Below are 14,349 nucleotides of genomic sequence, written 5' to 3' on the forward strand. Positions count from 1 at the left end.
CCGGCAGTAACCAAAGCTGGGCAGCGAGTTCATCTACAGCCGCGTTGCGCATACTGAAGTACACATACCGCCGTCATAGACTCATAGCCGATTTAAAAAATCTGCATAAGAGAAACATTTCTCATACATACAGTGGCGAGGCTCTTCACTCAGAATCTAGATGTGTGAGAAATGTTTCTCTTATTATGCAGACTTTTGAAAATCTTCCAGGCGGTCACCTCAAAATTCACTCACGGTCCACTGGTAGACCACGATTACCTCTTGCCCACCCCTGCTGTATAGTGAAATAAACAGCTCTCAAAGCAGTACTGATGAGACTTCTTAGATAATCTTTACATGATCAAGCCTCATATCCTAATATACAGACATCACATGTAATGTTTTTTTCTAACGTGTTAGAATTCATTGGTCCAGTCTTCAATACAGACATTTTAATTGTGTACTTGCTACAGTTTCACCACTTCATTATCTTATCATAAATATATTGAATAGATCTTAAAGGGACATTAAACACTAAATACATGCTAGATAGAATGATGCATTCAAAGATTAGTCCATGACTAACATGTAGATGTATTTTCTAAAGTTTCATTACTTGTTTAAAAAGTGACAAAATAAGTGTAATGTTTTAGTGTCTATAAACCACTGGGAGCTGCCATGTTGTAACTTGTGTTACCTTCTCTGCTGTGGCCAATTAGGGTCAGTTATAAATAGGTCACTAGAGTGTGCAGCCAATGGTTGTGCTGGATTTAACAGTGTTCTGCACTTCCATTTCTAACAGGAACTGAAAAGCTTAACATTTCAGAATGGAATTACAGGCAAAGAGGACAAAATAAATAATGAAAGTATATTGCAGAGTTGTTTTATTATATACAATTTATCATTTTATATTACCATCTCAAAGTATTTAATGTCCCTTTAAATAATTATATTTTTATTGTGTTACAGCTTCTATTGCACCAAAACATGAGTTCTACGGTTTCCTGAGACCATGGTTGGGTGAGTTGTCTTGTGCAAAAAACGCTCTTTGTATTCTTTAACTGTCTTCTAAAGCAAATTACATAGATATAAATTGTTTGTTACAAGAAATAAGTTTGTTGTTCGCCTTTTTGCCAAATTCACGTATTACAGAGATCACAAGATACAGCCACTTTACTGTGGTTTTCAGGAACTTTCCTTTGCTGTTTTTAAGAATAAGACTAAAGCTGATATTACTAAATTACTTGTGAACTGCTGGTGCGATGCCGCCCCCTGCAGATTCACGGCCAATCAGCCGCTAGCGTATTTGATCGGGTCGATTTCTGTCAGAGCAGGCAGACAGGTTATGGAGCAGCGGTCTTTAGACTGCTGCTTCATAACTTCTGTTTCCGGCGAGCCTTCATACGGAACTTGATAAATATGCCCCTAAAACTTTCTCCATAATATCTGTGATTTTGGTATCTAGGGTTTTCTAGGAAGCAGCGCCTCTTGATACACAGCACTAATTTTTGTATTTTAGGGAACTAACAAGCATTAACTTATATTTTTTTTACAAATTAGGAAGGCAATAAACATTTTCGTTTCCGAAAATGAAAATCTAAATGAATGCACCAACTGGAATGAAAGAAAATTAAAAATACTGCCGAAATTCATCAGTATTAATTTGTTTCCTTTAATATCTTTTTAAGGGCTATATACTTACCTTAACACATTGGAGAGAGCACTAATCCGATCCTCTTCTTCAGGGCCGGACTGGGAATAAAAAGCAGCCCTGGAAAATAAAAAGACCAGCCCTATTTTCCGTTGAGTCTGTAGAATGCACATGCTCCATTTTTCTCAAAGGGGATACTAGGATACTCCTTCCCCAATATTTCTTTTAGAATTAAATTATATTACTTTGCATTAAATAAAAATGCCAGATTGATGTTATTTAGGCACCCTACAACCCAACTGCATCCATTAATCACCACTTTAAATTGTAGCTTTCCAGCCCAAGCTGCCACAGCCCACCGGGAAATCTCCTGGTATCCTGGTAGGCCAATCCGGCCCTGCTCTTCTTGCCAGAGCCCGGGCTGTACTAACAAGAGGCTTAGCGTCTTTGGCTCCCAGGATCTGCACTAAAATTAGTTCAGGTCCTGGGAACCGAGAGCATTAAGCCAGGTGTTAGCATGGCTGGGACTCTAGCAAGAAGAGGATTGGGTTAGCGCACTCTCCAGGGCGGGTTAAGGTAAAAAAACTAATGTAAATGTTTGAAGGGCAAAGAATATTCAGGGAAACTAATTTTCTTGAATATCTGAAACAAAAATTGCGTCCAGAATGAAATTTTCTTGCCTGCACATAAAGATAGATATTTACATAGATATAAAACAGCGTGCAAAGGTGAACATTCCACAGTGATATTGCCAACCTAGAAATGATTAATGTGCAACATCTCTCTCTAGTGGCTAATGTAGGGAATTGCTTCTCAGGTAAAGAGAAAAAAGGGAATGGTCTTTTTCATACCTCTTGATATTAACATACATTTCTTTAATGTATATGTTTTATATTTATTTGACTAGTTGTGTCCTGTGGAAAGAAACTAATAGGTGAAAGAACATTTTGCCATGTTTTCAAATACATTCTTTGTAAAAAAAAAAAAAAAAACATTTTATTTTGTCACAAAGTAAAATCAAGGTCTGAACTTGATGTTATAGGTGATGGCCTCTTGCTCAGCCATGGAGAGAAGTGGATGAAACATCGACGTCTACTGACACCGGCCTTTCACTTTGATATCCTAAAACACTATGTGAAGATCTTCAGCAAGAGCACAGACATCATGCATGTAAGCACTGAATGTATTACTGCTGCCTTGAGATTAGGGGAAGGTGGGGAAAGGAAAGGGTTGGGGCTGCCACACTCCACATACTCCCAGTCTTCATCTGCTTGCTCTAAGCATCAATTTACTTCTTAGGATGCTGTGCTCTGATAGGAGAAGATTCAGGGAGAGTTAGCCACAGATAATTTAATATACTCCATTAGAGTTCCACAAGCTCCAGACCACAACATAGACATTTGTATTGTTGTTGCAAGTGAATACAAATTCTTCCATTGCTCTGATGATCCTTACAACCCCAGAACCTGATCCAAAGGGGGGGCAAACACAGCTTCTCAATCACAGCAATCACTAATTTTGCTGCTAGATTTAGGTAAATACATACATTTCTTACAGCTAAGGGAAGAAATCGCTGCCTCTGGTGAAAAAGGCCAACTGTGGGTGATATCCCACACCTGGAGCAAATTGTGCACACAAGCTAAACCTTTTCATTCCACATCGAATGGATATGTGGGCGTTCCCACCATACATGAAACCCCGACCCCACTTGACCACAATTACTGAAAATGTGTTTTTGGCCTTTCTGTACTTCTAAGATAAATAGCAGATTATGGTAGTGAAGGTCATTTCACACAGTGTAGCATTGTGTTGTGTCAAGTTGGTACTGAAAGGCCAAACAGAATCTACTGAAACAGAAACAAACAGGTATTCCTTCATGGGAGCTAAATATATGTGACTGAAGCAAAACATGCCTTTGAACTGATTCATTATTAAAAATGACTACCTGATACTTGTAAATGACTACCTAATATGTTTTATATAACCATGAATATTAATACACAACCTGTGTGCAATAATTAAAAATGCCACTCAAAACAGGAAACAAACAGCTAGATTACAAGTTGTGCGTTAAGGTAAAAAAGCAGCGTTAAGAGGTCCTAACGCTGCTTTTTTACGCCCGCTGCTATTACGAGTCTTGAAGGTTTAGGGTCACTGCACACTTCTTTGGCCTTACCACAAAACGACTTACGTAAACTTCATAAAGTCTTTTTTCTATGGGACTTCCATAGAGCTGGTTTTACGAGTCTGTCCTGGGAGGCCAAAAAGTGAGCGGTACACCCTACCCTGTCAAGAGTCCTAACGCATTTAAAAGTTAGTAGTTAAGAGCTTTATGGTACAACGCCGTAACATAAAACTCATAACTAAAGTGCTAAAAAGTACACTAACACCCATAAACTACCTGTTAACCCCTAAACCGAGGTCCTCCTGCATCGCAAACACTAAAATTACATTTTTAACCCCTAATCTGCCGCTTCGGACACCGCGGCCACCTACATTATATTTATGAAACCCTAATCTGCTGCCCCCAACATCACCGCCACCTACATACACTTATTAACCCCTAATCTGCCGCCCCCAACGTCGCCGCTACTATAATAAATTTCTACAGACATTTCCTTGAATATTTTACTGCTTTGCTAACCTTTGTTGTTGAGTGCTTCTAGGGTGATCCAGTATTGCCAGAAATATAATCATCAATGTTAATGGCAATTAGAGGAATAGTCTTATGCCAACCTGAAATGTTTTGGATCTTCTGTCCAGCCTATACTTAAATAGCCAATCATTGGGCCAGATGACAAAAGGTGGGCTATTTAGTACTTTTGCTTGACGCAAGGGTTAGTGCGTGTATTACAAGTTAACAGTAAAATGTTTTGGCGAGCAAGCAAAACCCAACATGCTAACCAAAGGACTTCAGATAACGTGACCGTGTTAACTTATTCTCCCCATAGACTTCAATGAAGAACGCAGAAGAAAAAACCTAGCACTTATCGATCGCATGATAATTTCACATATTTCACATTCGAATGTTCCTCACATACAGGAAAAAATAATAATATTTTAAATATCTATCTCTATTTTTATATATATATACAGCAGGGGCAGTATGGTTCAGCACTTCTACTCACTGCAGACAGTGGCAAATCTGGAGGGGAACAGACCCAGTTTGGAAGAGACTTTCGAGAATAAATTAAAAAATTTTGGACATTTTGGATGTCTTTATGTCCATGGAAAGGGCTCTAACCAAAGAATATAAGTTATGGTGGGACAAACGCAGACTAGAAAAGTACATATCTCTTGGCATGGTCCCTAGAGGTTTGCGACTAAAGAAATTCTCTACCTTTCTAATCACCAATGAAAATTTTCTCCTTGAATGGAACACCATTTTGTCAGAATGCTCTCTTAGGCTAATGGCCCTAATTATAAGACACAAAGATGAGAAACTAACAGAAGTCAGAAATTACATAGAGAGTGTCCAAAAGAATCTTAACGCCTTTGTGGACCATCCGGACTATTCTAAGTTGGACAATATACTACAACAGACAGTTGATAGAGCAAAGAAAGAGTTGGACATCATAAAATTCAAGAAGTACTCCAGAGATGCAGAGGATTACAAGAACAATAGGGTATACAATTGGAACCCTAAGAAGAATATTAGGAACAGAAATCAGGGCAACAAAAGTACATATCAGTCAAAAGGAAAAAAAAAACAAAAGAAGGTCTCATTCTCTGATACTGACCCAGAGTCAAATGAAGATGATGATCTCCAGGACTTTGTAACATTTATGTCAAGTGGACAATCATCTGATGATGATGGTGGAACATCAATTCAGGCACCTGGATCTGACATACAACAAATGTATCCCCCTTCCTTACCCCCAGTTTCCCCAGCATGTCCATTTCTGGCAATGTAGATCCCTTAAAATCTAATGAGTATATGGGTGCGATAGCCATCCTAAAAAAAAAACAGATCTCCCCAAACCACCAAGGGGTAATAAGTATAAAAAAGCACAAAATACCCATAATGGCAATAATACACAGGTAGGCCAGCAGGTTTTTCAGTTAGCTCAGGGACAAGAAGGAGGAGGAGGAAGAAGCACACCAAAGTCAGGGACACAGAGGGAGCAGGCAGACAAACAGGTACAAAGATCAACTATCATAAATCTATCTAAGGTTACTTTGACTGAGGTAGAGCTAGATGTTCTAAGTTTGGGACTGAATTTTGTCCCTACTTCCAAATTTAACATCTTTGATACCCTCATTGACATCAATAGGTTTATCCGTGGCCTTACCCTCAATAAGTTTTACAAACTCAATCCAACTCCAGGAAAGGAGTTATTGATACAAGACACTAGTCCACAACATGTTTATTTTAATCTAACTGAAGTTAGAGATTTTTTGTCCGTATATGCATTGGAATCAGAGTGTTTGGTTGATGTACCCCTTATGGGTTCACATAAGGGATTTAAGCCTTAATCAGTCTTTTACCCCACACAGTTCAAGAGTCAAGCTCTGGAGTCTTTTCATAAGAGGATTACTTTACTTTGTTTACTTTCAACTTCCAATATCGTTCACTCGCTAACATTAACACACCATTTGTAATCTAATAATGTAAGTGAAAGTCAGATGCGCCTAATTTTACTGGTATATAAAACTAAATGCAACTAATGTGATAAAATTGCGTGATAATCTCCTATATAACAATGGATTAATATGATGTATACTTATATACAAATAATATTGTTGCAAAATAACTAGTGATACATTACACTCATAGTTCAAAAATATATCCTATATGTGTATAATACTCCAGTAATATACACAAAAATATATACACAAAAATATATATAAGTGCTAAACAGATGTATAACCTACAGAGCACATAAACTTCCAATACAAAAAATTAGCAAGTATATGATAACGTTATGACTCAAAATGTATTATGAAAAACCTCAGAGTCCACACATAATGTATCTAATAGGTGAATCTCATGGCTGCAAAAAACTTCTTCCAGGGTCTTGAAGGCAGTTCAAATGTACCGGTCTATAGATAGAATAAAAAAGAAGAAGAAGGTGCCACAATAGTGTAATTCAGTTTGACAAGCTTTGCCCACTCACAATATGTTATGTACTTACAAGATAAACGGCACTTGATAAGTGCCACAAGAGCCTCCTGGACCATTAACAGCTGTCCAGATCGCTGTCCTCCCGCAAACCGCAGCTCTCCTGTTGATAATAATAATAATAAGCGTGTGACCGGGAAACGTGTTGTGTATGCTGAGATTTTGTTTTTAATAAATTGAATTTTATACTTTTCACATCACGGCTTTATGAACTTTTGATTTTGATTACCCCCTTTGGAGGATATCAGGCTACAGCTGCCTTACTCGCATCTACAGCCGTACAGCTGATAATTGAGATTTAATGTGTGATGCAATCACAGTGGAGGGGGCGCACAAGGTTATATATAATATAGAGTAGTGATCAACACTGGCCCCTAGGGGCAATTGCAATTACAACAGATAATACAAACAGATTATAATACAGACCAATAAAAATCTTGTTAGATATAAGAGGGTTAACTTAATGTAAGTCTCTATGATATAGAAAAGAGCAAAGTCTTTTTGCAAAATGAACTGATGGTTGATGTAGGCAGCCTCCTCTTCACCAGATGATCCAGAGAAGAACTATAAAACAGAAGACAACAGAGGGGCGCCTCATGTGTAGAATTATCTCGGTGGTAACAGAAATATAACAGAATAGCCAAATGGGTACTCACACACTTCAAAAGCACACCTATGTGCTGGTAGGGACAGGCTGTAGATTTATATAGGTGTAACAGCTCACACCGTTCTGGGATACTTCCAATATTGTAATGCTGCAGCAAATATAATAAAGCAGACAGAGAGCACTAAATGTGCAGACCATTAAAAATAAAACATAGGTGTGTATTTAGTGGTATAGAGTAGGTACTCACATACTCCCATAGCACACCAATGTGCTAGAAGATGCAGGCTACAGATTCAAACAGGTGTGGCAGCTCATCCAAATAGATAATCCTTCTGGTGTTGAAAATGAGAGGAAATGCAGGTTTGGTACTCCACAGTGGCTGTATCCTTTTCAGTAGAAATGAGCAGATGGTAGGAAATGAAATACACTCCAAAGATAGAAGTTAAAATTTCTTTAATTAAAACAAGGTAAAAAATTAAAATTAAACAACAACACCAAGGTTGTTGTAAAGAGTGGATTAAAGGGTTAACCAATTGGCCCCAATAATTGCAACGCGTTTCTCGGGTCAGCAGACCGTTTCATCAGGCATATCATACTCATTTCCTACCTCTGCTCTTTATACCCTACATACAAAGAAACAATTGACTCCTTTCTAATGGGTGTGTATCTAATTAATTTCCACCTCTGTGGACAGCCAGGTGTTTCTGAGACTGATTTGGAAGAAAGATTAAGGAAAAAAGGAAGAAAAATTAAAAAAACTAAATGTTCCCCTTTTGTCTATATATTCATGTATTTATATGAAATGGTGTTTAAAGAAAATACCATTGTACCTATATAATTTGATTATTTGGTATTTTAAAACAAGATAAAAACCTCCTTAGTCTGTTAGAGTCTTAGGTTATAACATGATAACTCAAACACTTTAAATTTCATCCAAGATCGTAGTAAATAAATTAAAATAGTGCCAGTAGCATTCCAAAGAAAACAATATATTTACTTTTTTAGTTGATTGAGTTAAGAAAGAGAAGTTTTTTTTGTATGTGTATTTCAAAACTGCTACCAGACCAAGGAAATGTAACATGAATTGGATGGTGGGTGTGTGTTGCCTAGCCAATCATATGTCATCTGAGGGAATTTTTTTTCGGACAAAATAATTCCAAAGTTTCAGTGGCCCCCTGTTTATATTTGTTCATTTATATTGTAACTGTAGCTAGCACTCTGTAAAATGCCCGCACAGCTACGCTTAGACACAGAATATGTCCGATTTAAAAATCTGTGGTTTGAGTTACGTAAGTCACGTGAGCTGGGGGTGTGTATCAGTCGTCCAATGATGAACTGGTTAGAATAGCTTGTGGGAAATGTCATTTCAGCAATCGTTTCTCATAAATATATCTGCAGACATCAGCCTCGCTTTTATGCACTATAGTGCAGCAGACGTTTGAAAGTACCATTAGCAACTTATGCCATTAATATTGCGCTCTGATCTGTAGAGCATAGGCGGAAAAAAAGAGGAGAAAAAAATTATTTTTGTAATTTGAACTACGATCGACTGTGGTATCCCCCTAAAGTGTCTCTAAAGTAAGATTAGGAACCAAAGTTATATAAACTTATTGAGTTCATATATATATGCCAAAGAAAAAAACTAAACTAGTTTCTTGAAAACGGACTCTCATCCTGGCCCAAAAAAGTGAATAAAATCACAATATACAATCATGTGCAAGTGTGCATATGTGAATGATAAGCTATGGTTTTGTCAACTATAGATAAGAAATAACGTTTCACTTAATGCTGACTCAGATGGATAATAATATGTTTAGCAATTATCACCAATAGACACTTAACTTACTAGATGTTGAAGGGACCAGATATCATGATGTGTGAAGAAGAATATAACAGGAAAACATTGAACTTAAAATCTATGTGCATGTGGCTATATAATTTAGATGTTTGGTAACCCTAAAAGAGAGATAGGGTAACTCTGAAATTGGCCTCAACCAAGGTTAAATTTAGTATACTAGGGCAAGCAAATATGATTGTACTTGGATATAACTGATGATAATATATAATATAATACGTGGGGAACTTTACTAAAGTGACATATGTTTTTCGATGATCAAAAATTAAACATTAAAGTGACACCAAGGTGGATAATATAATGTGGGTAAATGAAACCTGCATGTGTGTGTATAAATGTTCCTTTAGCCAAAATATGCCAGGAACATAATATGATATGACCAAAAGTGGATGATATAGATATGTGTCAAAGTATCTACATATTCTAATCTTTTGAAGCTGAAAGACAGGCATAACAAAGAAAGAAAAATTTGTTTGTCTATTACTTGCATCTAATCAAGTAGTGATATATTGTGTGACTTTTGGGTGTGTGAGTGAGGGTGATTCGTGACTCATACTTGTTAATAGTACTAATTTATAAAACATTAGTCTAATATATTTGTGAAGGACTATTTGATCATTCTAAAAAGCTGCAAGATCTAATACTTCTTTTAAGCCAGAGGGGAACAAGGATTGGAACTTAAAGATCCAGTATTTTCTCTCTGGCGCAACCGAGTATATCTATTTGTCCCCAATTTTGGATGGAATAAATTCTAGTGGAGTGATACAAAAAGTGTGGTGGTGTCCTTGGAGTTGCACCGTGCTATGACGCGATACGCTGTGTTTAAGTGTTCGTTTTTTAAATGTTCCTCTCAAATGTTCACTCCATCTGGTACGTATCTTCCTGCAGGTGCGGCCCAAGTATTGCAGGCCCACATCTGCAGGTAAGAACGTAGATCACATATTGAGTATTGCAGTCAATCCTATTTTTAATAGGAAATGTTTCTCCTGTTGTATAGCATTTAACGGAATTAGATCCGTGAGTTATAAAACTGCACATATGACATCTTGACTTGTTGCATCTAAAGGCTCCTAATTTCCCTTTCCTTGGCGGTATTTGAAGTGCAATTGTGGATGTGATTTCTCTTGGATATCACTATTTTACTGGGTGCAAGTTTCTGCTTAAGGGTTGGTGCTCTTCGGAAGACTACTCTTGGGGTGTTATTGATATTATTTTTAAGAATAGGGTCTTTGAGAAGTATCGGCCAATGTTTTTGTAAAGTTTTTTTGATATAGTTATGTTTGGAATTGTATTGAGTAATAAAAAGAGGATCCCTTGAGTTGAAATTATCTTGTCTAGTTTTATCTTCTGATTTGTAGTGAGGATAGTACTTCTATCCTCATTTTTAGCTCTTAAGAAACTGTCTTCTAGTAGTGTAGTGTAGTGTATCACTCCACTAGAATTTATTCCATCCAAAATTGGGACAAATAGATATACTCGGTTGCACCCAGAGAGAAACATACTGGATCTTTAAGTTCCAATCCTTGTTTCCCCTCTGGCTTAAAAGAAGTATTAGATCTTGCAGCTTTTTAGAATGATCAAATAGTCCTTCACAAATATATTAGACTAATGTTTTATAAATTAGTACTATTAACAAGTATGAGTCCACAAATCACCCTCACTCACACACCCCAAAAGTCACACAATATATCACTACTTGATTAGATGCAAGTAATAGACAAACAAATTTTTCTTTCTTTGTTATGCCTGTCTTTCAGCTTCAAAAGATTAGAATATGTAGATACTTTGACACATATCTATATCATCCACTTTTGGTCATATCATATTATGTTCCTGGTATATTTTAGCTAAGTAAAAGTTCCCCACGTATTTATATTATATATTATCATCAGTTATATCCAAGTACAATCATATTTGCTTGGCCCTAGTATACTAAATTTAACCTTGGTTGAGGCCAATTTCAGAGTTACCCTATCTCTCTTGTAGGGTTACCAAACATCTAAATTATATAGCCACATGCGCATAGATTTTAAGTTCAATTTTTTCCTGTTATATTCTTTTCACACATCATGATATCTGGTCCCTTCAACATCTAGTAAGTTAAGTGTCTATTGGCGATAATTGCTAAACATATTATTATCCATCTGAGTCAGCATTAGTGAAATGTTATTTCTTATCTATAGTTGACAAAACCATAGCTTATCATCACATATGCACACTTGCACATGATTGTATATGTGGTTTTATTCACTTTTTTGGGCCAGGATGAGAGCCGTTTTCAAGAAAACTAGTTTAGTTTTTTTCTTTGCATATATATATGAACTCACATAAGTTTATATAACTTTGTTCCTAATCTTACTTTAGAGACACTTTGGGGATACCACAGTCGATCGTAGTTCAAATTACAAAAATAATTTTTTTTCTCCTCTTTTTTTCCGCCTATGCTCTACAGATCAGAGCACAATATTAATGGCATAAGTTGTAATGGTAGACTTAAGTGACCAGCGCCAAAAAATATAAATTACTACAAACTCCAACTAGAAAAAAATAGGTTACCCTCAAAGACCTACAGGACTAATCAATACAAAATACAAAGCACTAGGGAGCGCTGAAACCAGCTTAAGAGTAAGGATTATAGAATATATATAATAATAGAACACCTAACCTGATACTAATATGATACTACTATAATAGGCAATATGTATAATACATGTAAATATAAATTGTGAATTATGAATTATGTGTGAAAAAAATCTTTTCAAAATTTGAAAAAATTATATATGAAAAAAATTCTTTGTAAAAAAATTCAATTCTATAGAAGATGCCAGCAACAAATACTAGAATTGCATATCTATATATAAAAAGCTTGAAAAAGATATTACATTTTGAAACTAGTTGCTCTATTTGCTCTATTTTAAACTAACTCCTATACCTTTGGAGTATTTTATTTGTGCAGATATCTTGTGGCTGAATAACCCTCTGCTAGGTGTTTTTTGTGCAGTATTGGCCATTATAAACAGGCCTTGGGAGCGAGAATGCATATCCTGTAAAAGAAAGCTGCAAAAAATTCACTGGGTTTCTAGCCTAGTATATCTAATTGCTTTTCCCTGTTAAAGCTTTTCTGTTTCCAGTGGCCATTGGTTTACTATTGGAAGGTGTGTCCACAGATTGTTGGTTCAAGTTTGGAGGCCGGTTGCTGCTTATTATTATGTAAGTACGGATGTAACTTCCCCTGCTATTTGCTGTGTGACATTTACTAAGAGGATTCCTTGTCCGTATGGGAAATACCATCATTGGCTGCGACTGCCTCTTTTGTCCTGGGAACGCTCCTCTTACAACTATACACAGAACAGCATCCTTGTATGAGCGTGGGTCCACATAGTAACAAGCAGAAAAATCGTCCACTCCTGGGAACTGTTTCTTATGCATGAACTTTTGGTTTAAGGAGTTTTTTATACTAATTTTCTTTTTTTCTTAATTTTGTGATTTATTATTGTATGTCTTGAATAGGTCGACCTATATTGTAATAAAGTTTTTTATATATAGATATGCAATTCTAGTATTTGTTGCTGGCATCTTCTATAGAATTGAATTTTTTCACATAGAATTTTTTTCATATATAATTTTTTCCAATTTTGAAAAGATTTTTTTCACACATAATTCATAATTCACAATTTATATTTACATGTATTATACATATTGCCTATTATAGTAGTATCATATTAGTATCAGGTTAGGTGTTCTATTATTATAAGTTGTAATGGTACTTTCAAACGTCTGCTGCACTATAGTGCATAAAAGCGAGGCTGATGTCTGCAGATATATTTATGAGAAACGATTGCTGAAATGACATTTCCCACAAGCTATTCTAACCAGTTCGTCATTGGACGACTGATACACACCCTTAGTCACGTGACTTACGTAACTCAAACACAGATTTTTAAATCGGACATATTCTGTGTCTAAGCGTAGCTGTGCGGGCATTTTACAGAGTGCTAGCTACAGTTACAATATAAATGAACAAATATAAACAGGGGGCCACTGAAACTTTGGAATTATTTTGTCCCGAAAAAAAAATTCCCTCAGATGACATATGATTGGCTAGGCAACACACACCCACCATCCAATCATGTTACATTTCCTTTGGTCGGTAGCGGTTTTGAAATGCACATACAAAAAAACTTCTCTTTCTTAACTCAATCAACTAAAAAGTAAATATATTGTTTTCTTTGGAATGCTACTGGCACTATTTTAATTTATTTACTACGATCTTGGATGAAATTTAAAGTGTTTGAGTTATCAGTTATAACCTAAGACTCTAACAGACCAAGGAGGTTTTTATCTTGTTTTAAAATACAAATAATCAAATTATATAGGTACAATGGTATTTCTTGAAACACCATTTCATATAAATACATGAATATATAGACAAAAGGTGAACATTTAGGCCTAGATTTAGAGTTCGGCGGTAAAAGGGCTGTTAACGCTCCGCGGGCTTTTTTCTGGCCGCACCATAAATTTAACTCTGGTATCGAGAGTTAAAACAAATGCTGCGTTAGGCTCCAAAAAAGGAGCGTAGGGCATTTTTTACCGCAAATGCAACTCTCGATACCAGAGTTGCTTACGGACGCGGCCGGCATCAAAAACGTGCTCGTGCACGATTCCCCCATAGGAAACAATGGGACTGTTTGAGCTGAAAAAAAACCTAACACCTGCAAAAAAGCAGCGTTCAGCTCCTAACGCAGCCCCATTGTTTCCTATGGGGAAACACTTCCTATGTCTGCACCTAACACTCTAACATGTACCCCGAGTCTAAACACCCCTAACCTTACACTTATTAACCCCTAATCTGCCACTCCCGCTATCGCTGACCCCTGCATATTATTATTAACCCCTAATCTGCCGCTCCGTAAACCGCCGCAACCTACGTTATCCCTATGTACCCCTAATCTGCTGCCCTAACATCGCCGACCCCTATGTTATATTTATTAACCCCTAATCTGCCCCCCACAACGTCGCCGACACCTACCTACACTTATTAACCCCTAATCTGCCGAGCGGACATGAGCGATACTATAATAAAGTTATTAACCCCTAATCCGCCTCACTAACCCTATCATAAATAGTATTAACCC

General features: G+C 36.6%; 1 protein-coding gene across 1 annotated transcript in view; it reads left to right on the plus strand.

Annotated features, from left to right (window-relative positions):
- Positions 1-948: 948 nt before the first annotated feature.
- LOC128644295 (ultra-long-chain fatty acid omega-hydroxylase-like) overlaps positions 949-14,349 on the plus strand; it is a gene marked incomplete at both ends in the record, with an annotated part of 61,534 nt that continues 48,133 nt past the window's right edge. Inside the window, 2 exons of the mRNA XM_053696962.1 lie at positions 949-999; positions 2,673-2,800. Coding sequence (XP_053552937.1) covers positions 949-999; positions 2,673-2,800 — 179 coding nt within the window. The remainder of the gene's footprint in view (positions 1,000-2,672; positions 2,801-14,349) is intronic.

The sequence above is a fragment of the Bombina bombina genome, unplaced genomic scaffold (genome assembly GCF_027579735.1).
Source record: "Bombina bombina isolate aBomBom1 unplaced genomic scaffold, aBomBom1.pri scaffold_1338, whole genome shotgun sequence".
Lineage (NCBI taxonomy): Eukaryota > Metazoa > Chordata > Amphibia > Anura > Bombinatoridae > Bombina > Bombina bombina.